At 36.8% G+C, this 24,704-nt stretch overlaps 1 protein-coding gene across 2 annotated transcripts in view; it reads left to right on the plus strand.

Moving 5' to 3' along the window:
* Nucleotides 1-353: 353 nt before the first annotated feature.
* The window catches only part of LOC128473105 (ATP-binding cassette sub-family C member 5-like), a 31,023-nt gene continuing 6,672 nt past the window's right edge, over nucleotides 354-24,704 (plus strand). Inside the window, exons 1-23 of one of the 2 annotated variants that reach the window (XM_053455160.1) lie at nucleotides 354-494; nucleotides 919-998; nucleotides 3,659-3,814; nucleotides 8,057-8,201; nucleotides 9,220-9,453; nucleotides 9,655-9,828; nucleotides 9,944-10,091; nucleotides 10,275-10,423; nucleotides 10,747-10,854; nucleotides 11,476-11,769; nucleotides 12,375-12,446; nucleotides 14,687-14,811; nucleotides 16,317-16,389; nucleotides 16,914-17,117; nucleotides 18,302-18,427; nucleotides 18,579-18,684; nucleotides 19,169-19,420; nucleotides 19,562-19,743; nucleotides 20,271-20,417; nucleotides 21,185-21,314; nucleotides 22,022-22,175; nucleotides 22,882-23,010; nucleotides 23,652-23,838. In XM_053455160.1, the coding sequence (XP_053311135.1) occupies nucleotides 934-998; nucleotides 3,659-3,814; nucleotides 8,057-8,201; nucleotides 9,220-9,453; nucleotides 9,655-9,828; nucleotides 9,944-10,091; nucleotides 10,275-10,423; nucleotides 10,747-10,854; nucleotides 11,476-11,769; nucleotides 12,375-12,446; nucleotides 14,687-14,811; nucleotides 16,317-16,389; nucleotides 16,914-17,117; nucleotides 18,302-18,427; nucleotides 18,579-18,684; nucleotides 19,169-19,420; nucleotides 19,562-19,743; nucleotides 20,271-20,417; nucleotides 21,185-21,314; nucleotides 22,022-22,175; nucleotides 22,882-23,010; nucleotides 23,652-23,838 (3,360 nt within the window). In that variant the 5' untranslated portion in view covers nucleotides 354-494; nucleotides 919-933. Of the gene's footprint in view, nucleotides 495-918; nucleotides 999-3,658; nucleotides 3,815-8,056; nucleotides 8,202-9,219; nucleotides 9,454-9,654; nucleotides 9,829-9,943; nucleotides 10,092-10,274; nucleotides 10,424-10,746; nucleotides 10,855-11,475; nucleotides 11,770-12,374; nucleotides 12,447-14,686; nucleotides 14,812-16,316; nucleotides 16,390-16,913; nucleotides 17,118-18,301; nucleotides 18,428-18,578; nucleotides 18,685-19,168; nucleotides 19,421-19,561; nucleotides 19,744-20,270; nucleotides 20,418-21,184; nucleotides 21,315-22,021; nucleotides 22,176-22,881; nucleotides 23,011-23,651; nucleotides 23,839-24,704 lie in introns of those variants that run through there. The other variant, XM_053455161.1, reaches the window with a different exon arrangement.

Here is a 24,704-nt window from a genome sequence, read left to right on the forward strand (position 1 = left end):
TACATGTGCTCCCTGCTCACAATGGCTGGCAATTTGGGACACGCTAGCTGTGTTACAAGCCTCTGTAACAGTCAGGGTATTTCTGGTAGGGTAGGCATTAAATGTTATTCCCCCCCTCAGGTTTTTGGGTTCACACACACTAATGATGTTAAAAGGCCAGATCTAAAATTGGCACAGCCTCCTGGGTAAACAAAAAAAACATTTAAAAAAACTATCCTGCCCCGACCTGTCAGCTGGTGGTATGTGGGTTTATATATAGAGAGCACGGCACATGCTGGGAGGGAGTAGAGCAGGAGGAGGAGGCTTCCCGTAACCATACCGGGAGCCAGCTGAAGTTTCAGTGCTGTCAAAGTTCAGACAGGGTTGCCTGATCCTTGCATAGGCAGCTCCCGCTCACTCCTTGGTGCCCTTGCCATGCCCCAGGCAGTGCTGGCATCATACCTCCCCACAGTGAACAGCCAGTCAGCCCTGCTCACGTTGAAGTGCTGGGAACGGTAGGACATTTGGGAGCTTACAGCTGGTAGTAAAAATGTTTTACTGCCCACAATTTTGCCACTCGTTTGCCTTCATGTGATTATTATAACTACTACTTCTGTTACCTCTACAATGTATTTTACTCCACGTGAACCAGCATTTCATAGCTCAGCCTATTTAAACATTGGTCTAATTTAGGATATTTTGAATAATATTTTCCCTTTTTAGCATTCACAGTTTTGTAAATGAGTATGGGTCATACCATTGTCTATTACGAGATTCACGCCATTGTCTATTTATGTACAGGTGAATATATGAGCTCAGGCTGATGAAAGGTCCAAGATCCCATACAAACACCTTGCTATAAGCATTACACTCATTACCGGTACAGAATGGATTTTTCGTGACATGCCTGTAACTCTTCTATTTCACATTTTGTCCAAGACGTTGTTGAACATCATGGAGAAAACGGGCAGATATAGAAACAGCTTGCCTCTTTTGAAACCGATCAGAACCACTCACAGGTAACTGCTGCATTCAGTAAATTTTAAGTTGAAAAGAATGTATGTCTAACATTATTTTGTCAGTAAATTTGTGCTTTTTTTAACATGATGGGTATGTTTTTTATGGACAATATTGGTTAAGGCATTGCCAACAGTATTTTGTTAGAACTGTCACAGCCATGGATTTACAGCACAGTAAAGCAACACTAAACAGAGTTATCAGCATTGCTAACAATGAGGAAACACTGGCACACACAGGTAACCTTTAGTCATAGATGGTTATAACAAATGCATCATTCAGGGCAGCAGTGTATTTTAACCCCTCAAGAACAAGCCTATTTCAGTATGTTTGCTAATTCTTTGTTTAACCACAATTCCTCACTTTCACATTTACCTTGCACATACAGATTATAGAATGTTTTTTTAGGACTACAAGGGCTCTCTTTAACACAATATATTTACATCACATTTATTTATATAGCGCCAGCAGATTCTATAGCGTTGTTACAATCAGAGTCAGTAAAATAATTTCAAATCACACACAATAACAAACTGGTGCAAAAGGAGAAGCTGCTGCTCTTGCGAGGTTACAATCTAGTCCAGGGGTCCTCAAACTGCGGCCCTCCAGCTGCTGCAGGACTACATCTCCCATACTCCTCAGCCCCTTAGCTGAAGGAGCATTATGGGAGATGTAGTCCTGCAGCAGCTGGAGGGCCGCAGTTTGAGGACCCCTGATCTAGTCGGTGGTTGAGGGGGAGGTGAAACAGTAGGGGAGGACGGCTTGGATGTGTCCATCGAGTCAGGATGATCTGTAGAGGTTGTTGGTCATTCAGACTGGCTTGGATAAGATGCTGACTGAATGTTAGAAGGATAGAAAAAAGTGGGAAATTTGCATACAAGAGAGAAAGTCTGACGTAACAAGGTAAGGAATTCCAGCACGGGCGAAATCCTGAATATGGGAGATGTAGGACACATGCAGGTCATGAGTGGAACAAACAGGGAAGTTGAGGGTATATTTAGATAAGAGCGTAGAGATGTGTGTGCAGAGTTGTTAAGGGCTCTGTAGGTCAGGGGTCTGGAGCGTATGGGGAGCCAGTAGAGTGGTTGGCATGCTGGAACAGCAGATGAAGAACAGTGACAAAGAAAGTTTAATCTAGCCGCAATGTGGAGGACAGATTGGAGTGGTAAAAGGTGGGAGAAGGGGAGACCAGTTAGTAGGGAGTCGCAATAATAGAGACGGGATATTGCAAGGGAGTAGATTAATATTTTGATATTTATTTAGAGGAATATATAACAAAGTTGGACATTATGGAAACGAAAATCACAGTTCTATAAATGCAAAACTTTACACAGCTAATACAAATATAAAACAAAATATATTTTATTATTTATCTTGAGTTTGGAAACACCTTATATGCGTATGATTATTATGTAGGATTTTCATTCAAGTTGAAGTTATTATGATTATTTAATATTTTATATAGTGCCATCAGATTCTGCAGCGCTGTACAAAGGGTAGACAGGGCATAACAATTAGTATATAACATAACAAGATGATATACAGAAACAGGTAAGGCAGGCCCTGCTCAAATGAGCTTACAATCTAGAGGTGGCTATGTTTGAGGATGAAATCTATCAGTTGGGGCATAGTGTTCAAATGAGATGTCTTCTCATTTAGAGAAATTCTTACAGAACCTTTCCATCCGTATTGGGGGATATTGGTGTAGAGGTCAGTAAAAAGACATCTTGATCCCAACTGCCCGCAAGAGTGGGACAGTGGGACAGCTACCTGGGAGAGCAGGATGGTGCCTAGAAATCATTGAATACGGTAAGGTCAAAGAGGTAGGATTTGAGCCAGGAGAGAGCTCTGTGTCAGAGAGTTGTCTGTGTCACATCCATGGTAGTTCTTGAGGACCTTACCTAGTTCACTACCTTTTCTGTGTTTTGTATTATTTACATACATGACCTTGTAAACGTCAAACCTATTCTGACTAATTTTAAGACATTTAATTCACCAACATACCCAACTTCTTTATTATCTTTCTTGCCTACCCAGACAACATATATGATGAGGATATATAAGCCTTTGTAAAATTAGATATACATGTTTTTGGCACAATGAAAAAAATAAGAGGTTGTTGGTTGGGTCATTTATGAGCCAGGGACTATGATACATTCCCTAAGCTAGGGAGCTAGCAAGAAAGTTAAATATGTTAACTCTAACATCCTTCTTTATACCCTGGAAAAATCTGGTTTACCTTATCTGCTGCTTGAGAAAGTATAGATATTGGGCAACTAGCAAACTAAGAGTCATCATGCGAAAGCCAAAGCGAAGCAGTAAAAACAAACAAAATATATTTTCCTTTTTCCACTGGCAGAAAAAAAAATGGAATTATTTTAAAAAGCTTGAGTAACATAAAATATACAAAAAATATATATTTGCTACAATACAAGGTTTGTGTATATGACAGAAATAACATTCATTAGAAAATTCAATCCAACTCATGTAACACATGTATGATAAACAAATATTATATATATATCTTTCTTGTTACGTTGCAATATTACCATAATTTTGTGAATATGTCACCTGCCTAGCAACTTCCCAGGGAAGGCTACTCTAAGCTCTCCTTGTGCAAACTAATGCTGAGCAAAACTGATGTTTTACCCTCTTTTCATAGACATCCTCATCCGATTGATAATGCTGGCTTTTTCTGCTTCACAACCCTGAACTGGATTACCCCACTCGTAAGGAAGGCTTACAAACAATCAGAGCTTGCATTCAGTGACCTATGGAGTCTGCCTTCTCAAGAGCTGTCTGAAGTGAACAGCCAAAGGTAGTTATTTGAGATTATTGGGACCTTCAAGTACATTGTTCTATTGCAATACACACAACGCAAGACATTTATTTACTTATTTAGTTATTACTGATCAGACTTGTACAAATGTATGAAAAAACGATTCAGACATTTTCGATATCATTTCCTGACCTGTCCTTTCGTGTGAAATTCGGAGGGCTTTTTCCACTTGGAAATTCAATTTTTTATCATTCACTTTCTTACAGTCTCTCATATTCTCATGCACGCTCTCTCACACTCTCCTTCAACGCTTTCCGTGTCTCTGTCTCCTTCCAGCAGTTCAGCTTCTTCTCTTGCCTCTTATTGCTCCTTTGTCTTCTTTCTTCATCTAATTCTGCCTGTGTCTTCATTCTTTGTCCTCATCTCTGTAAACCCGGGCTCCCGAGCACTTCTGAAAAAAAAACGGTCCCCGTCAGTGTTCCCTCTAAGCTGTGCGCTTGTGCGCGCACACATAGCTTTTTTAGAGAGCGCACATGTCCAAAAATTGTGCGCATAACCGTTTTTCCCCAAAAAAGAAAAAAATAATAATTTTTTTTAAACTTTATGCGCCGCGGATATTGTGCGCACAAAATTTTTGCTCTGTGAAACTTTTTGCACAAGAGAAATTTTCTGCGCACGCCAACTAAGAAAAATTAGATGGAACATTGGTCCCCGTGACTCTTGTCTTTTGCGGAAGTACTCCGAGAGGCTAGAATATATGGCGCACAGATTCGGAGAAACTCTTCGCTTTCTACACAAATCTGTCTGCATGATTCTAACCTCTTGGAGAGAGCCTCTCCCCTGTCCCCCCAATTGGAGGAGAGGGTGTGCCTGGAGGCTTCTTGCGACCTTTCAAATTCAGTGTCAATCTTCTGAAACCATTTATTAGAGATACCTAATTCTCTTTTTCAATTTTCAATTTGCGCCACGGATTCCTTTTGCTCCTCCTTCAAAATGTTTTATTCTTTAGTTACAGACAGATTGTATGAAGCCAGTTTCAAAAAAATTTCTGGTCCTGACCCCATTTCTCTTTTCACCATCTGCACCTCGTGCAGCAGCATCTCCATATCCTCCATAGTTTTCAGGTGTTTTCTTAATTTCTCAGAATTCAGACATAGTAAAGAGATGCTACTGCAGTTTCAGACGCAAGAGGTGAAGATGGTGAACTTGTGCTTTTGTAGAGGTCAGTAAAAGGGCAAGTTCAAGTATGAGGTCCGGAGAAAAAATATTTGGTTGGTGTTTCCCCTTAAAGTAGGCTTGGGCGGAATATGCACAGATGACGGATGTAAATTGCCCAAAAAATAGCACTGAGCTTCTGGGGATGAGTGAGTAGTGTGAGTGTCTGTGTGCATGTGTATTAGTGTGAGCTGATATGTTAATGTGAGTTTTTGTGTATGGTTACAGTGTGTGTTAGTATGTGGGTATGTTAGTGTGATTGGGTATGTTAGTATGTGTTGGTGTAAGTATTAGGGTGTATATTAGTGTAAGTGTTTCAGTGTCCCTCCTAAGATCAGGCTCTAGGTACGCCATGGCTTACCACATGCCACCATATATAAATGAATTACCGTATTCACTGTTCTAGATGTTTATTTGTACATGGTAATGTCAAACATCTAGCAGAATCTTTAATTTTGAGACCCTGTGTTATGGGTCCACTAGTACATTGCATGAGCTTTGTCTTTAAATATTGTTTACGTTTCATAGTCCACACATTTATGACCAACATATGTGAAGAGGACAGCATTCTAGGATTTAGCTGTTACGATATTGACTCAAGCAAAGCGACTTCTGTCCTTCAATTAATAGTGTGTATTTATCACTAGTTTCCTATTAACACCATGCATTTAGTAGAAAACACAGATAAAAACAAACATAAATGATTGATCTGCTTGCAGAATAATGCTAAAATCATATTATATAAAAAAGGAACGTTCAGCTCAAAGCTAACAGTATGCAAATATGTCAGGGTCACGTTTTTCTTTTCCTTTTTGATAATCACATTCAATATTTACCCTGCACCTGTAGAACATTATTTAAACCAATTGAAGTTCCAGCCATATACTGCAGCTTGAACATGTAAAAGGTACATTTAATTTAAGACATAGATTGCACTATCTTATTGATCAGAAAAGTCATGGATGTTGGTAAAACACAAAATAACTGCTACATTTGTCAAATGTTATCTTACTCCCTTATGTTAACAGACTATTCTAATAAACGGAAAAGCAGCATGGGCTTGGCATTTTGCCGCTACTCTGTGCTTTTCATCTGCAACAACACTCCCAGAAAGAAGTTGTCTTTGCAACAGTACTGCAAAAATATTTGGACAATGATCAAACTCATTTTCTCAGTAATAATGCATGTGAAATAACAATAATTGTACTTCATAATCCTCTGTTCCCCAAATCATTTATTCCTTTAAAGAAAAAAGAGCCAAGGACAGCTTTAGATCCTAGGATTTGTATGTCAAATCAGTTTTATATCTGGAAAATAAAATCATTTGCTTTTAAAAGTGTCTGCGCTGCAGTAATTGCAGTGGCAGTTTGTATGGGTAACTACCAGATAACTTAAAATTTATTGCAACCCTACCATGCAAATATACTGCGCAACATTTGAAACGAAAATGATGATTCGTTTTTCAAGATAAATGGCTGATTTGACATACAAATCCCAGATTGTAACCCCTTTGTGACAATGGCTGATTTTATTTTTTGTACCCTTCGTAACAATGGCTGTTACATTTAAGCGGTGCTTTTACCCATCTATAAAAGCTAATGAAAAAAAATTGCTAAATAGATTCTACTATTTACTGATTCTACTGCATGTTATAATTACAAGTAGCGTTTTTTCAAAATCTGGTAATTCTGCCCCCATGTGCTATTTGGGACATCTTTGAAGCCAGTGAGTGTAATTTACCCCATCAAACTTTTGAGAGGTGTGTGTTTTTGGGGAATTTGGACATCTGGTCAATCCATGCCCATGTCCTATTTTTGGGACATCTTTAAACCGGGCCAATTCAATTTACCTCATCAAAGCATAAATTTTTTAAAACTAGACACCCCATGGGCCTTTAACATGCCAGTATTTTAACTCTTTCCATGCAATATTTTTTGTGAAGATATAGTGCTAATTGTAGGACTTGCTCATAAAAATAAACTACATCGAGGAATTACAGCAACACTGTTTGGGTGAAGAAAACGATCGTAGATACCCGTTTAAAGTCATGACCTGACAGGCAAGTCAATTGTCGACAAGAGGTTAAAGCTTTCCTTGGCTCAGTACAATTCCTGATGCGAAGGCTCATACCTCATAGTTAGTTCATGGTCTCATCTTAGATTCAGGACCGCAATATGCCTATCGCAATGCATGTTTAAATTCCCTTACTGTATATGCCTTTACCACTTCTGCTGGGAGGCTGTTACACTACCAACCTCTCAGTAAAACATCTATACATTATATTCTAAGCCTCTTATTATCTAGTTTTAGATTGTGACCTCTTATTCTAACAATTCTACTTTCAAATATAAATCCCTCCTGTACTTTGTTAAATCTCTTTATGCATTTGAATGTTTCTATCTCATCTTCTTTCTCTCTTTTCTCCTATACACATTGAGATCCCTTAGTCTTTCTTGATTTCTTTTATTGTACAAAACCATTTTGGTAGCCCTTCTTTCAACTCTCTAGAATCAATTTTCTTTTGGTTGGACCAGAGATCTGTAAAGTGGCAGAATCACTTTTTCTGCTACTATACAACCCTGCGCTATGCTTGCCTTTTCTGATGCTTTGTTGCATTGTCTGCTTACCTTTAAGTCATTAGAAATAATCACTCCTAATTCCCTCTCTTCTGTTGTCCAATTATTCCAAATGTTATATTCTGCCTTTGGATTTTTACTTTCCAAGTGCATTATTTTACATTTAACTACATTAAACTGCACCTGCCACGTGCTCAGTAATCCTTCTAATTTACTTATATAATGAGCAATTTGGTTTGTTCCACCATGAATGCAGACATTTGTATCATCGGCAAAAATACATACCTTACCTTTAAGACCTTTTGTGCTATTTTTATTAAAAGTATTACAAAGCATGGGTCTATATGTACCGTTGACTCTTCCAAGTTTCATCGCAGATCCCGTTATAAGGATGCTTTCTAAAATAAAGGTTTGACCCTTTACCCCTAATGGGTTTTTATCTTAACTGAGCTTATTAGAAATGATTGCACTCTTTTTTTATGGAAAACAGATTACAGTGCCTATGGGAGGAAGAACTGAAGAAACATGGGATGAAAGCTTCTCTGGCCCTGGCGATGTGGAAATTCTGTCGCACCAGATCCTTACTGTCTTTGTTATGTCTAACTATTACCATGGTAGCAAACTTCATCGGACCGGTGAGTCTGTTATACACTTGTACAAAATAGTTGTAGCTTCGATTTTCCGGGCTAGGCTTAACTCTCCATTAACCCCAATAATGACACCACACCATAGAATATAGATAAGAAAAGGCCACAGCCAATTTTATTTATTAGAGTCATTGTCACGCCAAAACCTGAAACAATAAACATAGGTGCGTTAACAAGGACAATGACTCAAAACACCAACATGCAAATGTATACAATAAACACACCAAGCTTGCCAAGTAATCCAGGTACCATAACCAAATACCACTTAAGGAAGGGACATACCCAGATGCCCCCACCCTGACCTGAGGTTCCCAGCACTGACAGCCAAGAACCTCCCACCAGATGTTACCAACCATTCACTTACCACCACATTAACCCCCTGGATACCTGCCGCCCCACAGACTGTGACAAAACAACACAAACCAACGAACAAAAGAAAACCAGGTAAGCTAACCACAAGAATGGTTCCTGAGCCCGGGAAAGCAGCCACTTATATAATCTTCCCCCAACTCCACCCCCAAAATTCCCGCCAAAAAAGCCTACCCCTCCTCCGCACAACAGTCAGGGTACACTATAGCCCATGCTGGCCCCCCCCGTGGGCATCATTCTTACAGTATGTAGTACGTACTGTCTGTTAGTTAAATAAATCAAGATATGAACACAATCAATATGACAGTGGATGTGTTTGCGCTCTGTGTTCAGCTGACTAAAATAAAAGCTATAATCATAATATACATACATAGAGATATATTTTGACACACTTGATAATGTTTATGATTTAAATTAAAAAATATGCATTTATTTTGCTCACGTATTTAAAAAACAAAGTCCAAACCATAGCCTCTTGTGTCATAATAGTCAGTCTTTAAAAAAAAAAAATTGCAGCTCTTGTCACAAGGCTATGTAAACACAGATCACATAATCCAGATTTAAAGTTATTTTTTAAAATATATGATTTAAGAATATATATTATCAGGCTAAAGGTGTCCTTTAATCTTTTCCGTAGGCCATTTTTGTCCGGGCACTCCTAGATCACACACAAGCTCTGGAATCAAACCTCCTTTATGGCATTCTGCTTGTGACTGGTATTTTTTCAACAGAACTTATCCGCTCTTGGTCTTTTTCTCTTAATTGGGCTATGAACTATAGAACGGGAATCCGCTTAAAGGCAGCTGCGCTAGGCATGGCTTTCCAAAAAATCCTGAAACTAAAAGAAACCAAGGATGTTACAGCTGGAGAGGTAATCATTTAAAATAATTATTCCAAGTTTTCCAATAAGTAACTTTATTTAAGCAGATTTTGGATTGAAATAGTTTTGTTATTGGTGGATATTTATTTTCATTAAAGTTAATAATTTTCTTATTCTTGTATATTGTTTCTGGTATCAGTGTGCAGCTATAAAATAAATGTATTTTTAGGAATGTGTTTTATTATCTTCCAGCTTGTAAACTTATGCTCAAATGATGGTTATCGGCTCTATGAAGTAGCTGCCATAGGCTGTGTGTTGGCTGCAGGTCCTGTTGTTGCGGTCTTGGGTGTGATTTATACAACTTTTCTCCTTGGACCAACAGCGCTAATAGGTTCTGCTGTATTTATATTATTTTATCCATGCATGGTAAGTTTATCTTCCTTCCATAAGGCTTTTTATTTTATTGCAGATACTGCTATTGTAAAAAAATAAAGCATCACCTGGTACTAATGCGCAAGCTTCCTTTGTCATTTGCATTCAGATGCTGGCATCCAAGCTGACTGCATATTTCAGGGCAAAATGTATAGTAATCACAGATAGAAGAGTGAGAAGAATGAATGAAATTCTAAATTGTATTCGATTCATTAAAATGTATGCATGGGAAAATTATTTTATCCAGAACATTCAAGGTGAGTGTCATTTGTCACAGTCTTTATAGCACAGTATTTATCAAATGTAGGCTCTGCGTCCTTTGTGGAATAAGGTTGCACAGCATTATGAACTTCTACCATTGATTTGCATGTAATGGCGATGGTACCAATGAATGTAAACCTTTTTTCCCACTTGTTCACTACTTCTATTTTCTGTGTTAGGGATCAGAAATGATGAAAAAAACTTCTTGGAAAAAGCTGGTTACGTGCAAAGTATTACATCGGGGGTAGCCCCAATTGTGGCTGTTGTGGCGAGTGTTTGTACATTTACAGTCCATGTAACCCTTGGATATAGTTTGAGTGCATCAGAGGTATGTAAATATGTGTGTGGTTAAACAAAACTTATTGATATGGGATTACAAATGCAGTAGTGATATGATTTGTCTGATGGGCATTCGGATAATGTTTTACTGGCAATAATAAAAGAAACAAACCATTGCTTTAAGGTTTTTATATCTAGATTATAAGATTTTGGGCAGGGTCCTCTTTACCTAATGTGTCGATTTATCTAAATCTGTCAGTTCTAAATTTGTCTCACCTCTCTTTTAGAGAGTGGGTTACCTTTGGCTTTTTTATACTTTCGGGCATGGTCCTGTCTCCCTCTTACTATCTTGTTTTTTCCTTATTTTCGTAGGCTTTCACAGTTGTTACAGTGTTTAACGCAATGACTTCGGCTCTCAAAATGATACCGCATGGCATAAAAGCAGCTGCTGAGGCCTCTGTTTCCATATCCAGATTTAAGGTGGGCATTTACTCATACTTACTAAGAGCAGCTTTTTAATGTCCAAGACCAGGAAATGGCTGTGGGAGAGTATCTAGGTATCATACGTCTTAGACAGTTGCATTGTGCACATCAAGCATAATACTGGTGCTCTATACCATATATATCATATATATATAAATTCTACTTCATGGGCCATTGGTGACAGACAAGTTCTGGTCTTTCTTAGAAAACTCTTTGTTTAGTTCTGAAAAATGACTCCATATTGAATTGAGCACCAGTGGTTCAGAAATGAGTTGCAATTGTACTATATCTATTTTTAAGATATATTTTCAGGATTTTCAGGAATATCATGCTTCCAGAACACACATTGTTCATATCACAGTGGTTGCGATGATCATACTTACGTCATCATATGGATGTGTGGCGTTAGCTGGTCTAGGCCAGCAATGAGAAGTGTGTAGGAGTTAGTGCAAATCTCCAGTGCAGTCAGACTCGCAGGAAATAGAGTATTAAAAAGCCTCAAACTCAAGCCTTAATCTTCTTCAGGTATCCATAATACTACCTTTCGAGATACGATGTATAACTTGATAAACCTATGATACATCATTTCCCATTTGTATTTCAAATACCTATTTGCAGAAATTGTTCTTGATGGAAGAAATTTACATTTGTAGTAAACAAAATGGAAGATCATGTAATATTATTGAATTTAGAGGTGCTTACTTCTCATGGAAACAAGAGTCAAGCAGCTCCAAAACAATATATGGAATACAACCAAATAGCTCAAAAGATGGGAAGGGGATCCCACATAAAAATGGCCTGGAATTCCTGAACACCGATGAAAACAAAGTACCCTTGTGTGCCACTGGTATGAAATATTCTTCATCTGAGCATGCTCCAGTTCTTCATGATATAAACTTCACTTTGCAAGAGGTATGTTTTCTTACTTCTAAATAAGGTTGTTTAGCAATTGCAACACAGTCAGTGTAATACATAAGTAAATAATAAGTCATTACATAAAATGTAAAAAGTATAAAAAAAATACATGAAATGGCTCCTTTGTGGTATGGCATTACATCTTAATTGTATGCAAGTTCCTTCAGATCATATGGAACTATATTATTAATATACTGCCCCTTATGTGAACTGAAACTTTCTTGGTTATTGTTATTTTGTAATACCTTTTACCAACAGTGTACGTATGTACTGAATGCCAGTATATGACATCATATGCAAGCAGTCTACTCAGAGCAGCATGCTGTGATGGCGGGGCCAGCTCGATACAGTTATCATAGTGTATACAAGCCAGCTGCACAGATTGTCCAATTTAGTGATCTTACTCCACTTTCTGTAACTGAATCTTAAATGTAATAACATTTCCTGTTAGATTTTGCAGCTTCTTAAAGGTACGCTTATGAGATAATCCATTGGGATGAATTTTTTAGGCACGAGACATTCTACTAACAAAAGGAGAATTCTAGAATAAAAATAAAAGATGTTCTTATTTGAACATAGATAGATTTCGTTTTTTCCCACAGGGTAAACTTGTAGGAATCTGTGGAAGTGTTGGAAGCGGTAAAAGTTCTCTAATATTATCCGTGCTAGGTCAGGTAAGTTTATGTTGATCTAAGTTATCTTTGTTAATATGTTTTATCTCAGTGTGACGTATGTAATTTGATAGGACTGTTGATGGGAATAAGCATTAAGCACCATCAAAATAGGCTTGGTTAGTACAGTATATTAACCATTCAAGAACAAAGGGCTGGGACACACTTTTCCCAGCTTGTTTGGAATTTTGCTATAGTTAAATTTGGGTGACAATCCTATAAATGGTCTACATTTTAACTAGGAAAACCTAGTTTATCTAGGCCTAATAGCAAACAATAAATATATATATTGGTAAAAATTATAACAAAAATAATAAATGTAATATTTGCCCAACTCAGGTTTTAGGTTTGTGACATTGTGCAAGACAGTTCACTGGTCACAATATTTTGCCCATCATCTAGTAGCATAATCCTTAAGTTCAAATAACACTACTAAAATTCACATTAAAGAAAATGCTATATACAGATATTTTAGACAAATTGCAACCAATCGACTGTTGACATCTTGCATGATCTAGATGTAAAAATGTTTGTTAAAAAGTTACTTTCACTAGAAATATACGTAGTCTATAGGCATCTAGTAATGTGATATACGGGTGCTCTGGTCAAAACTAAGGCTTATTACACATTATTAGACAATGTTTTCACCCAACACGGGCTCAGTTATGCTCATCTAGGGAAATGCAACATTAGATGCAGCATTACAATTAAAAAAAATGCACCTCAACACACAGGATTATAGGTAGAAATAAAACCATCTGTCTAAAAAGTTTCCATTTTCATTTTGTATTACCATGTTTACAGAGTGAAGAACTGTAAAGTACTTCACGTTAAATGCTCCGTCGTGGCAGGAATATGCTACCTGACAGACAATCACAAATGGTGAACTCATTAGTCTTGTGTTGATTCGGTGGAAAATCATTGTGGTTTGACAGAGCTATTTATTGTTGACAAAAGGAGCCATGTGGCCACTTATAGCAGCTCTATACATGGTATGGGAAATTTAAAGTTAGATGGGATAGGCAGGAATCCAGTACAAGATCAATGACTGATGAAGGTCTGAGTCGGAAAAAACAGGCAGACTTAATCGGCCACATGGTTCTTATTTGGCATCAAATTAGGCAGTTAATGTTAATGTTAGGCAGTTAATGACAGATAGATATCAGTGTGAAAAAGTAATTGGCATTATAATTGCTGATTCTGTCACTGTGTGCCACACAAAAAATTCAAATTTGCTTTTTAAACTTTATTTCACTTTAATATCCTTTAGAACCTCGTTCTCCTCTTCAGCTGTCTTGGTCTTAACAGGCAGAAACATCTGAAGCAGCGAACCTGACGGCTTCTGAGAAATGTTCTACTAGTGAAATAGGTCATTATACACATTCCATTTAAATTAGGGGTGAACGGTAGGGGTCTAGATTCAATGAGCCACCCAAACATTAATTCATCTTGATGATGATGGAAAAAGCAAGGTTTGTCATTCAACTACATGTCCTCATTAGATTATTGTAGGTTGAATTTTATATGTAATATACTACTTGTTATGTACTGTTTTACCTTTGTACAGTGCTGTGGAAGATGATGGCGGCATATAAATCAATAAATAGTTAGACATAATAATATCTAAATTAAGTTATTCGTTATAAGCTCTAAGGCATTTTAGAAGGAAATGACTACACCTAACCAAGCAGCTTAATTAAATTACTTGTAAATTTAATTGAGTTGTCATGCTCTACATTCCAGAATTCAATATAAACTGTATTTGGTAACCATATAAAGAGAAGAAAATATATTACTGATTCAGTTAGTATGTTTTAATTTCAATGCTGATATATATTCATTAAGATTATCAGATCCAAGATATCCCTGCACTACATATTGTTATAATTAATTATACTGTAATTTATAATTTAACAACCGTTGTGTAATTAGTGTTTAACACATCATAAAATACCAGGATTTTACAAGTAGACACAAATGCACAATGTTTTGGGAAAAATGACTACAATATAACCACTAAGCATGAACAAGATTAATAAACAGGGCCTATATATTAAAAAAAACAGGTTGGTGCCCATTGTATATACTGTATAATGCTAATACTGTTCATGTTATATGGCTTTAAAATGTGTCTACTCCTGCTTTTGCTTAGATTTCCCGTTATTAATAAATACTGCATTGTATTTATAAATAATGTGCTATTCTATATTTGTTAAGCTTGTTCTTTTATGCCCAATCTATAGATGACGTTATTACAGGGTACTGTGTCGGTGACTGGAAGCATTGCCTATGTACCTCAGCAGGCGTGGATCTACAACGCATCCTTTAGGGAAAATATACTGTTTGGGAAAGAATACAACAGAGAAAGGTATATTTTGAACTCATTATCTCCAGTTGAAGCTAGTTAGAAGTAATATTGCAAACCTTTAAAAATGATATTTATGGAAACTGGAATCATACTGGAGTCATCATGTATCAAGCAAAAGTGATGTTTCTCCAAAGGTTGAGTTGCCAAAATGTTTGTCTCAACAGAACAGCTCTCTCGTCACTTTGCAATTTTTTTGACTGTTTTTGCTTCACTATTTATTTGATTGTGGACTGTATGCTTTGTTTTTTGCAAGTATATTTCTTTTTTGATTTTCTCATTTAAATTATTTTTTTTTTTACTTTTATATGTTTTTGCACATCCATGTGCATTAATTTTTGTCTGTCCTATTGGAGTCAGCTTGAGAGTGTTCCACTTAATATAATTATTTTTGTTTTGTTTTTTTGCTTTCTATACTTTTGTTGTAGTTTTACTCCATATGTTAAATTGACCCAGGGTCTCACAGGCCGTTACTGTCCCTGGTAAGACTCCACTGAGTTGTCTTGAATATTTGCAAGCTAAAAGATGCCAGCTGCAATGGAAGCTTCTGGGCCAATTTCTCATTAAAACCAATACATCTTTTGATGTAAAAAATAAGGTGGAGATTCAGAATGGGAAAATACCACTTTAGTCTGAATCTTCTCTCTGTGCAGAACAATACTTGGCTAGAAGATCTATGTTATGGCCTGGAAGTGGGAACCTTTGATTGAACCCTCTAGCCAGCTTTTCACCATTAGCCAACTCTTCTCCTCCTTCTCATGGTTGCCCCTAGACATGGCCTTATGTCCCTATTCCCCTTCAAATGCCTTGCTATCAATGTGTGTGCTATAAAACAGTCTGTTCTGTGTTAATAAGCAAGTCCTGCTTCTTCTTCATCTTAGCCTTCTCTGGTTATTGCATGGAATTCCTTTGCAAAAAGCTATATTTTACTCAACTTTAGAGAGAGTCAATAACTAATAATTTTTTCTTCAAAAAATATCTTCTAGCTGTCATTCTACATTAACGAAAAGATGTGTTAGTGTTTTGCTTAAGGGAGCAGTAGTGCCTCATTATCAGTATATTATGTACAAAGGGCTTGAACCTTATTTGTGCTGTTAATTACATTTAAAAATAGACTTTCTCAGTGATAGAGCTTTCTTCTTTTATAACATGGGAAAACTGGAAGCATAGAATTATACTTAAGGAGTGACAAAAATAAATGCTTATTGTTTTTGGGTTGCATGTGGGTTGCCAGATTTCATTCTATGTTTGATACCCTGAATAGACACATTTGGTCTTGTATGTCAAGCGGCTTTTGGAATGTTTAGTGCCAACAAAATATTATGTAGAGGTACAATTATCATAGATCGCCACTGTCCAGGTATTGCTTTCTCTTCCAAATAAGTGGTATTAGTAAAACAATACATGCTCGCTGTAGAATACTAATTTAATATATCACGTGTTTTCAATATTGGTAGCACTTTTCCCTATTGTAATGTTTTGTATATTTTTTTTTTGGTTATGTTCAGATACAGGACTGTATTAAAATCATGCTGTTTGCAACCAGATATTGATTCATTACCTGATGGAGACTTAACAGAGGTAAGACCAAATTGTTTTAGGCAAGTTTCAGGGACAGGTTTATTTAATTTTATAGGGTGTGTGATTATCATAATGATATTGGCTTAAGAGCATTACAGAGAAAAATCAGTTAATGGACTGTACCTTGAAAATATGGACATCTTGTCCATCCTTGCTTTTCCAATCTTCACATAATTAAATTACAGCCAGTAGAACATAACTTTTCATTCACATTGTAAATGTTCTCAATGGAGTTAATGTATTCATCTGTATTGTTGGTGTGCAGGCATGAGAAAGAAGAAAACCTTTTTGTGAACGAGCACATTATAGGGATGATAATTCTAAGGTATAATTGAAGCTGGCCTTCACATTCAATCACATTTAGCGTAAGGGGATCTGCATTAGGTTGAGGTTACAAGCACTTGGTCATACTGTACCTTTGCTTACTCAACACATCTGCACTCTACAAGCATGGTAACATCCACATGGTGCAGTGAACAGTGGGATACTTTTCCTTCTGATACTAAATTTTCTTTTTTCTATAGATAGGGGAGCGTGGAGTGAATCTCAGTGGAGGACAGCGCCAAAGAATCAGCTTGGCCCGGGCTCTCTATAGTAAAAATAGACTAGTTCTTCTGGATGATCCACTAAGTGCATCAGATGTACACGTGAGAGCAGAATTATTCCAAAAGGCAATTAAAATTGGAATGCACAATAGGAGTGTCTTGTTTGTAACGCACCAAATGCAGGTACAGTACAAGTGGATGACGATTGACTGAACATTCTGAAAAAATTACTGTCCACCTTTGTTAAATTATACAACGCAATGAACCATAAATGTGCCACCTGCTTTAAAAAAGAAGCAAAACAAAAGAGAAATGTTAAATTGATAATTAAAAGATTACCTTTTACTTATAGCGCACCACCTATTATAATGCCAAGGCAGTGAACTTGGGCTGTTGATTAGATTCTGGAATTCTTGACAATGATGAGGATATCAGGAATTGGGGATAAAGGGGACGCAGAAATAACCAGAACCTTTCTTGTACACATTGAGTCTCAGGTAGTGAAAAGTTGCAATTTTAGAGAGACAGCTAGTGATGGTAACCAAGGAGTTATGTGACCCAGAGGTTGTAGGGCGGGAGGAGCTTGGCAGCTTGCACAAATAGTTTTAGATAAAGCGAAGACAGGGCTCCTTGTGAGGTAAAATGGATGGGGAGAGTGATGAAGGGAAGGAGAGTTGTGTAAGTTTCACCGATGTTGATAGAGGGAGAGAGAGTGTGTGTTTGGCCTGGGGAGGCTTGGGGAGACCACGGCAGACCACTGGTCTCCAAGCTCCAGGAGGTAAAAGTGGTAGTGTTTGCATGGGCTTCATCAATGTGAGATTAACTAGCACATGTTTTTAATTCTCATGATTACCATTATTTTTATTCATTTATATAGTGCCATCATATTCTATAGTAGGATGTTTAGAAAATGCTTACGTGTTTAATGCAAACATAAGGTTATTGTTTGGATATTTCCAATGCCTAGATTTGTGTACTTTAGGGTTAAACAGACATCTTTATTATGCAGAGCTTCAAGACGTACAACTGTCATGCTAGGCTTCTTAGCAAAAAAGGGCTGAAGCTAACGTCATTCTACATCTCCTTTTGAAGGTTGCTTGTATAACATTGCTACAGTTAGTTACCAAATTGGAGGTTGTAGTGGTTCAATTGAAGGCTGTCTGAGAAAATAACAATCTTGACCTGTGTTGGCCAGGGGTATTTCCCAGTCCTTGCAGTTATCAAATTGACCTATCACCAATACATAAGACAGTGTTTTTTTTCTTGAAAATTATAGACTTTGCATAACGTGCAGGTCTCAAGAAGGTTAATTGAATTTTGAAGCCAGGTGTGAGTAATAGAACTGTAATTATTGTATTTTTTCTCAGTATCTCTCACAGTGTGATGAGGTTCTGTTCATGAAAGAAGGGCATATTACAGAGCAAGGAACACATGAAGAACTCATGAAACTAAATGGTGACTACGCAGCTCTGTTTGAGGGCACATGGGAAGTGGTAAGAACAAAATGAGAAACTCTATTTTGTTTTTACAATTTATTACAAAAAAAATGTTGTACACGTAGCATTATGCTAATTAATGTATCACTGTGCATTTTAACCAAACTTGTAAGTGCCACTCTCTCAATTATCACACTTTATTTTACAGAGTATCTTTAAAGACAATGTCAACTGGACCACAAAGGAACCAAACATAGATAGAAATCATTCCAGTAGTGATTATGTTTCTCTTTGTGATAGCAGCAAGGATGAAGGTAACCTGATTTCAAACATGTTGTGTTGTTAATATGCCAAATAAATAAAGATGTAATTGAGGAATCCCTCTATGCACAGCTGCAGTTATAAGCTTTCATGTCGATGCATACAATCTTCATATAATGTAGAATACATTTCATTACTTTGTGTGTTTGTCACCCGAAATACAGTACCTAGGAGTCTAAAGGTGACAGATTTTCAAGATTGTGAGTCTCTGTTAATATTTGAAATGATCTGTACATTAAAATTTGTGTTATAATTTACAGCACAGAATATTATAAAATACATCCTAACATTCCATGGGGCAAGAGAGGCAGCTATTTAAGGCCTGGGCATCCTGGAAATCCAAAGAAGCCCAAATTATTTCGGTTTAAATATCACCTAATTTAATTTTCCTTTTAAATGTCCAAATTTGTCGAAAATAAAGGTTGTTACATGTTATTTTGATAATCAGAACGTAAACTGACATTATTGATGTTTCAGATGCATATTACGAGACAGCCGATGAAATAAATTCACTAAATTCAGAGGGATCCAATACAGACAACAATACTTGCAATGCAGAAAAAGATGGACAGGACGCGGAAATTCCAACGGAAAAGGCAGAAGAGCACTCATCTCACTATTGTCTGAGAAGAAGCTCCTCAGATGTACGCAATGTAGTACACGCAGATCTAGATGATGGTGAGAAGGGAACCGTTCGCCCAAGCTGCAAAGCGGAGGAGGAGGCCAGGGGTATGTGAACATTCAGTCTGCATCCACACATAGGCCAAGTTATTTATTATAGAGTATTTCATCTGAATAAATAATTTGTTGTGTTCTATTACGTATTGTCCTATTGGGAATCAACGTTTTATTCGATATAACATTTCACAGGACTCATGCAAGCAGAAGAGAAAGCAGAAGGTTCTGTGCCATGGTCCGTTTATGGAGTCTACGTCAAGGCAGCTGGAGGACCAATCCTGCTTGTTGCCAATGCTGTTTTGTTTTTGTTTAGTGTAGGAAGTGTAACCTTTTGCAATTGGTGGCTTAGCTACTGGATTGATCAAGGTAATGGGGTGAGTGATTAACAAAAACAATGCAGATATCATGGAATAATGTAAGTTGTCTTTGGAAAGTTTCAGTGACATAGTATAGTGTAAGCGAATCTGACGGTGCAGTGCCTAAAAGAAAATAAGTTAGTAGCTCAGTTTTATAACATTTAGCGGTTAAACGGATGAGTCTTTAGTGCACAAAATGAAAACATTGCTTCCTCTTTATTAAACGGACTATGTATGAGTTTGTCTGTGAAATGGAGTTCGTGAGGACAGCAAATGATTTAGAGAGTTTCAGGGATTTTTTTCTGGCTGGCAAACTCATCACTCCAGTTTGTATTATATCTGAAGAAGGAACCATGATGTCTCCAAAGCGTATGTGACTCATCATATTGCTTTCTGAACACCGGCTCATTGAAAAGAATCAAATACACCATCTTCTGATGGACCATTGGGGACATGCATCTATTCAAAGAACGTTTTTCCTTCACAAGCGTTCAGGTAACATATAAAGTTCAAACTTATTAAGGTAACTTTTCTTTTTTCCCTAGAATACATCTGTTTCTGCAAGCAATGGGACTCTTGTTGCTGGCGATGTAAGCGATAACCCTAACCTTAAGTTTTATATACTGATTTATACTTCTGGATTGGCAGCAGTCCTTCTAACAAGATGCATCCGAGGATATGTTTTTGTAAAGGTAAGACTTATTATGTAACATTTCATATACATATACCTTAAACCGAGCACACTGCTTGATTTGCGTGTATGTGTGTATATAATTGTCTAGTGTATGTGTGCATATGTGTGTTCAAATGCTTGTATGGGAGTGTCTAATATATGTGTGTATTTTTCCACATCTGGTTATAGGTTTGATCATCTTTGAAAAGTACACATACGCATATAAAAAAAACATACTTAATGTATTCTGGGTGCATTTATGGTGCTTCATGGAAAAAGGGAGATACAACAATTTCTCAGATCAAGGCTCTATGTAATAGTATTTTTTTTTTGCTAGTTTGTTGTGAATTTGATTTACATCGAGCTTTACTGTGCCAATGTATCAGTTTACACAGTAGGGCAATCTTTAGGTGATAATGTCTGAGTATATTGTCAGGTTTGCCTAATCAGTGAACCTGAATACTTTTAGACTATGCACCTGGGTTTAATCTGGCTAGAGGTTTCAAATCCATGACCATGTCCGTACAGTCTGGAAGTTAGAAGGTCTCTGCAGCTTCACAAATTAAATAGATTTATGGGCGATGTAGTTCTCAGCCAAAGGTCCACATTTTACTACCCCTAATCCAGAATGATAACAACGGTTTTCATCTTATCTAAACAAATAACCATAGAATTATTCCCTTACTTTCAATGTATACTTTCAAACCAAAGCAGTTTTATAGTTGTATGAATTCTGTACCCCACAAAGCATAGGACATGATAAGCTGAGGTTTATTCCATTTTTAGAGTACGTTAAAGGCATCAACAAGACTCCATGATCTGCTGTTTCACAAAATTCTCTGCAGCCCAGTAAGGCTTTTTGACACGACCCCTCTTGGGCGCATCTTAAACAGGTTCACTAAAGACATGGATGAAGGTGAGTTGGGCATCATTGAAACTTCTCATAGTTGCATATTTAGTGGTGCAAAATAGTGGAGAGGTGTGTGCAAGCAGAACATATCAAGTGGTTTATCATCCCATTCAGAGTGGCATTCTAGTCCTAGTCAACCTAGGCCTAGAGATACCTCCTATTATAGTTATTAATGTGCACAGTTTTACTTCATTGTAATAACATAGCTGTAGTAGTATGATAAGCTGATTTTGTACCTGCTGCGTAATTGTTAATATGCAATTACATGGGCAGACAAGCCCTATTTTTTGGCAAGAAAGTGGCATAATATAATTTTTGTTATAGGTATATGAACCCATATGCTTCTTTTGCACTTAATGTGAACATAGACACAAGGCCACCTAGATTTAAACTATAATTACAATGTCCTTTGGAAAGAGGAAGTCATTGCTTATATATGACCGTTCTGATTATCATTTTTAAACATTTCTTTTAAACAATTTTCAATAAGAATGTACATGACTTCATTTTTGAACAGAGGATGCATCTAAGATGTTTTGGTTGTTCTGCTGCAATGTTTGGCACATACTATTTTCTACCATCGAGTTGTTCTAAGAGCAGAACTCTCTGGTTACATTGGTGGTTTAAGTCAAAACTGTCTTTAAGCATATGCTTGATATTTCCACAAATAACACCATATTTATCTAAAGCCCTGTTTTTCTTTATCTTTTTAGTTGATACACATCTTCCAAGCCAACTGGAGCAACTCTTTCAGAATTTAATCCTTGTTTTATTTTGCCTTGCTGTTATAAGTGTGGTATTTCCGTGGTTCCTTTTGTCCGTCATACCTTTAAGTGCTCTCTTCTATGTAATAAACAAGGTTTCAAGGTAAGACCTAGTTTTTGGATATTTAAGGAGTTTCGTATGATCCTCACATTAAAATCATTATGAAATATTAATTTTGAAGGAAGGAAGTAGAGATGTTGTTGATTATGCCAGTTATGCATGTCCGAGAAGGTAATTAATATTCCATTGACCACATGGTAATATATAATAAGGCAAAATATAAAAGATATGTTTTGTGAATTATTTATTGCTTTTGGTTATTATTCTATAGACATTGTTCTGTAGACATTTACATAGATAGTGCCGGCAGAAAATAACCAATTGGCCCACTTGGTGTGCCATTTTGTAATCACTTATTTGCTTCCTTAAGATAGCTACAGTATATGCATTTACCAAGCAATCCTTTACTGTGGTTGCCTAGACCAGTTTCACTTGAAGTCTATTCCAGATGCCTACTACTTTTTCTGTAAAATAGAAAAAAATGTGTTTAAAATGGAGCTGTCGTTGATTTTGTCGTTGATTTTGGTGTCAGCTCAGCCTGTGAATAAGAAATGAAGTGCATCAGGATTGACTTCACTTGAAAAATATGAAAATTAATTTGTGTAGGATGTAATGTCTGAGTACCACATATTTTTAAAACAGAGCAACACTAGCTCAACAAAGAGATAACGCTGAACTTAATTGCTCCCAATCAAAATGTTATTTGTATGAATATTATTCTAAACACCAATAAATGCTTTCATTGCAGAGTACTGATCCGTGAGCTGAAACGTTTGAATAATATAAGTCATTCGCCATTAATATCTCACATCACATCAACGTTGCATGGATTAACTACAGTCCAGGCCTACAGTAAAACCAATGATGCCCTTCTCACGTAAGTTATAGATTTCGTGTGGAAAAATGTTTTTTTTTTGTGCAGCAACACACCTAGCTTGATGGTATATCTTTATTACTTGTGCAATGCTTTAGTAATTCATTTATCACCGGTGATATTTTTAACCGCCTTTTCCCTTCGGCATCTATCTTTGTTTCTTTGATGAATTTTGTAATTTATCCAGATTGATTGATTATTGAAATTCCTGAGGAGGTGTGACTGATTCTAACTCTAAAATAAATAAAAGCTACGTTTTGGAGGAATGAGTCTGCATGTCGGATGTTCTATTTCTCTCTTTTTAAAGTGATATATTCTGTTGAGATTCTCTTTTGTATAATGCTATATTTGTTATTATCTAATAATATTACTATATTCTATGTAGTGAAAGTATTTTAGATACTATGGTAGTTAAATGTAGTTCTAAGCGGCATTTTATTGGGATCAACATATTTCCATCTTTTATACCAAGAAAACAAAAAAGTGATTCATGCGCTTATAGTGATCAAAATAAAAATATCGAACCTGTTTCTGAAAGCAAATTCCTTTTGATAAACCGGCTCATAAAAGGAGAGAAAATAAAACAAGAAAAAACATATAATGTAGCATGTTTCTTTGAATTTTTCCATTTTTTACAATTTTAGGTTTCAGAAGCTTTTGGATTCCAGCCATGTGCCTCATTTCCTGTTAAGCTGTGCTACACGTTGGTTGGCTGTGCGCCTCGACCTGATCAGCATTGCCGTTATCACGCTTACGGCTTTGTGCATAGTTCTGATGCAGGGACACATACCACCAGCGTATGCAGGATTAGCAATATCTTATGCTATGCAGGTACATCAGTGAATGTAGGGTTCAGGGTCCACCAGTTCTACTTGTGTTAGACTGTAATGCCTATCATTCTTTCAGCTAAGCTCTGAGGGCCAGAGAGTATTGAGTAGAGTGCTCTTCTGCAACATTGGCTGTCTGTATTGGATCCCGTTGAATTTAGTAAATTCATTTCATTGACTGTTTCATGATATGCATCTCAGGTTACTATTCAGTTATCCATATAGCATGTACCAATCTTTATTTTAGACAGATAAAGACAATTAACCACAGTAATACAGCACTTCAGACTTTAATATTTCATTCTTTCTAAAGGGATCACTTTCATATTTTTAGAAATAAGTATTAAATTGTAAGTGTAAATATGTTTCTGCCCCTTATTGATTTTTCTATTTTGCTCTTTTGTCACACAAATGTTTTACAACAGGGGCAAATACTTTTCCCACAGCATTGTATATATAACCGATTGGAGGTACACATTAGGTATAAGCCTGTGCTTTTGTTTTTACTTAAAGCCCCAAAGGATTACTTTAAAATAATTTTTTCAACTTGGGGTAGAAGGTGCAGCCCTGCAGCTGCCACCTCCTCTGTGGTCCCATTATTCTTGCCACTGATTGGCTGCAAGAAGGAGCCAATCAGTTTCACGCTGAACTCAGGGAAATGAGGCAAATGTATATGGGGGGATTCTACAGAATCTCCAGATGGGAGATTCTACAGAATCTCCTCATGCTTTTGCAAGGAGCACATGACAAATTTGAAGGAACCACACAGCTATCATATGCATTAAAATGTGTATGATGGCTGTAGTGTCCCTTTAAAGTGCAGCACTTTCTTCTTCTTTATTCCTGGAAATGGCTACAGTTACCTGACAC

This window comes from Spea bombifrons, chromosome 2, assembly GCF_027358695.1.
Source record: "Spea bombifrons isolate aSpeBom1 chromosome 2, aSpeBom1.2.pri, whole genome shotgun sequence".
NCBI lineage: Eukaryota > Metazoa > Chordata > Amphibia > Anura > Pelobatidae > Spea > Spea bombifrons.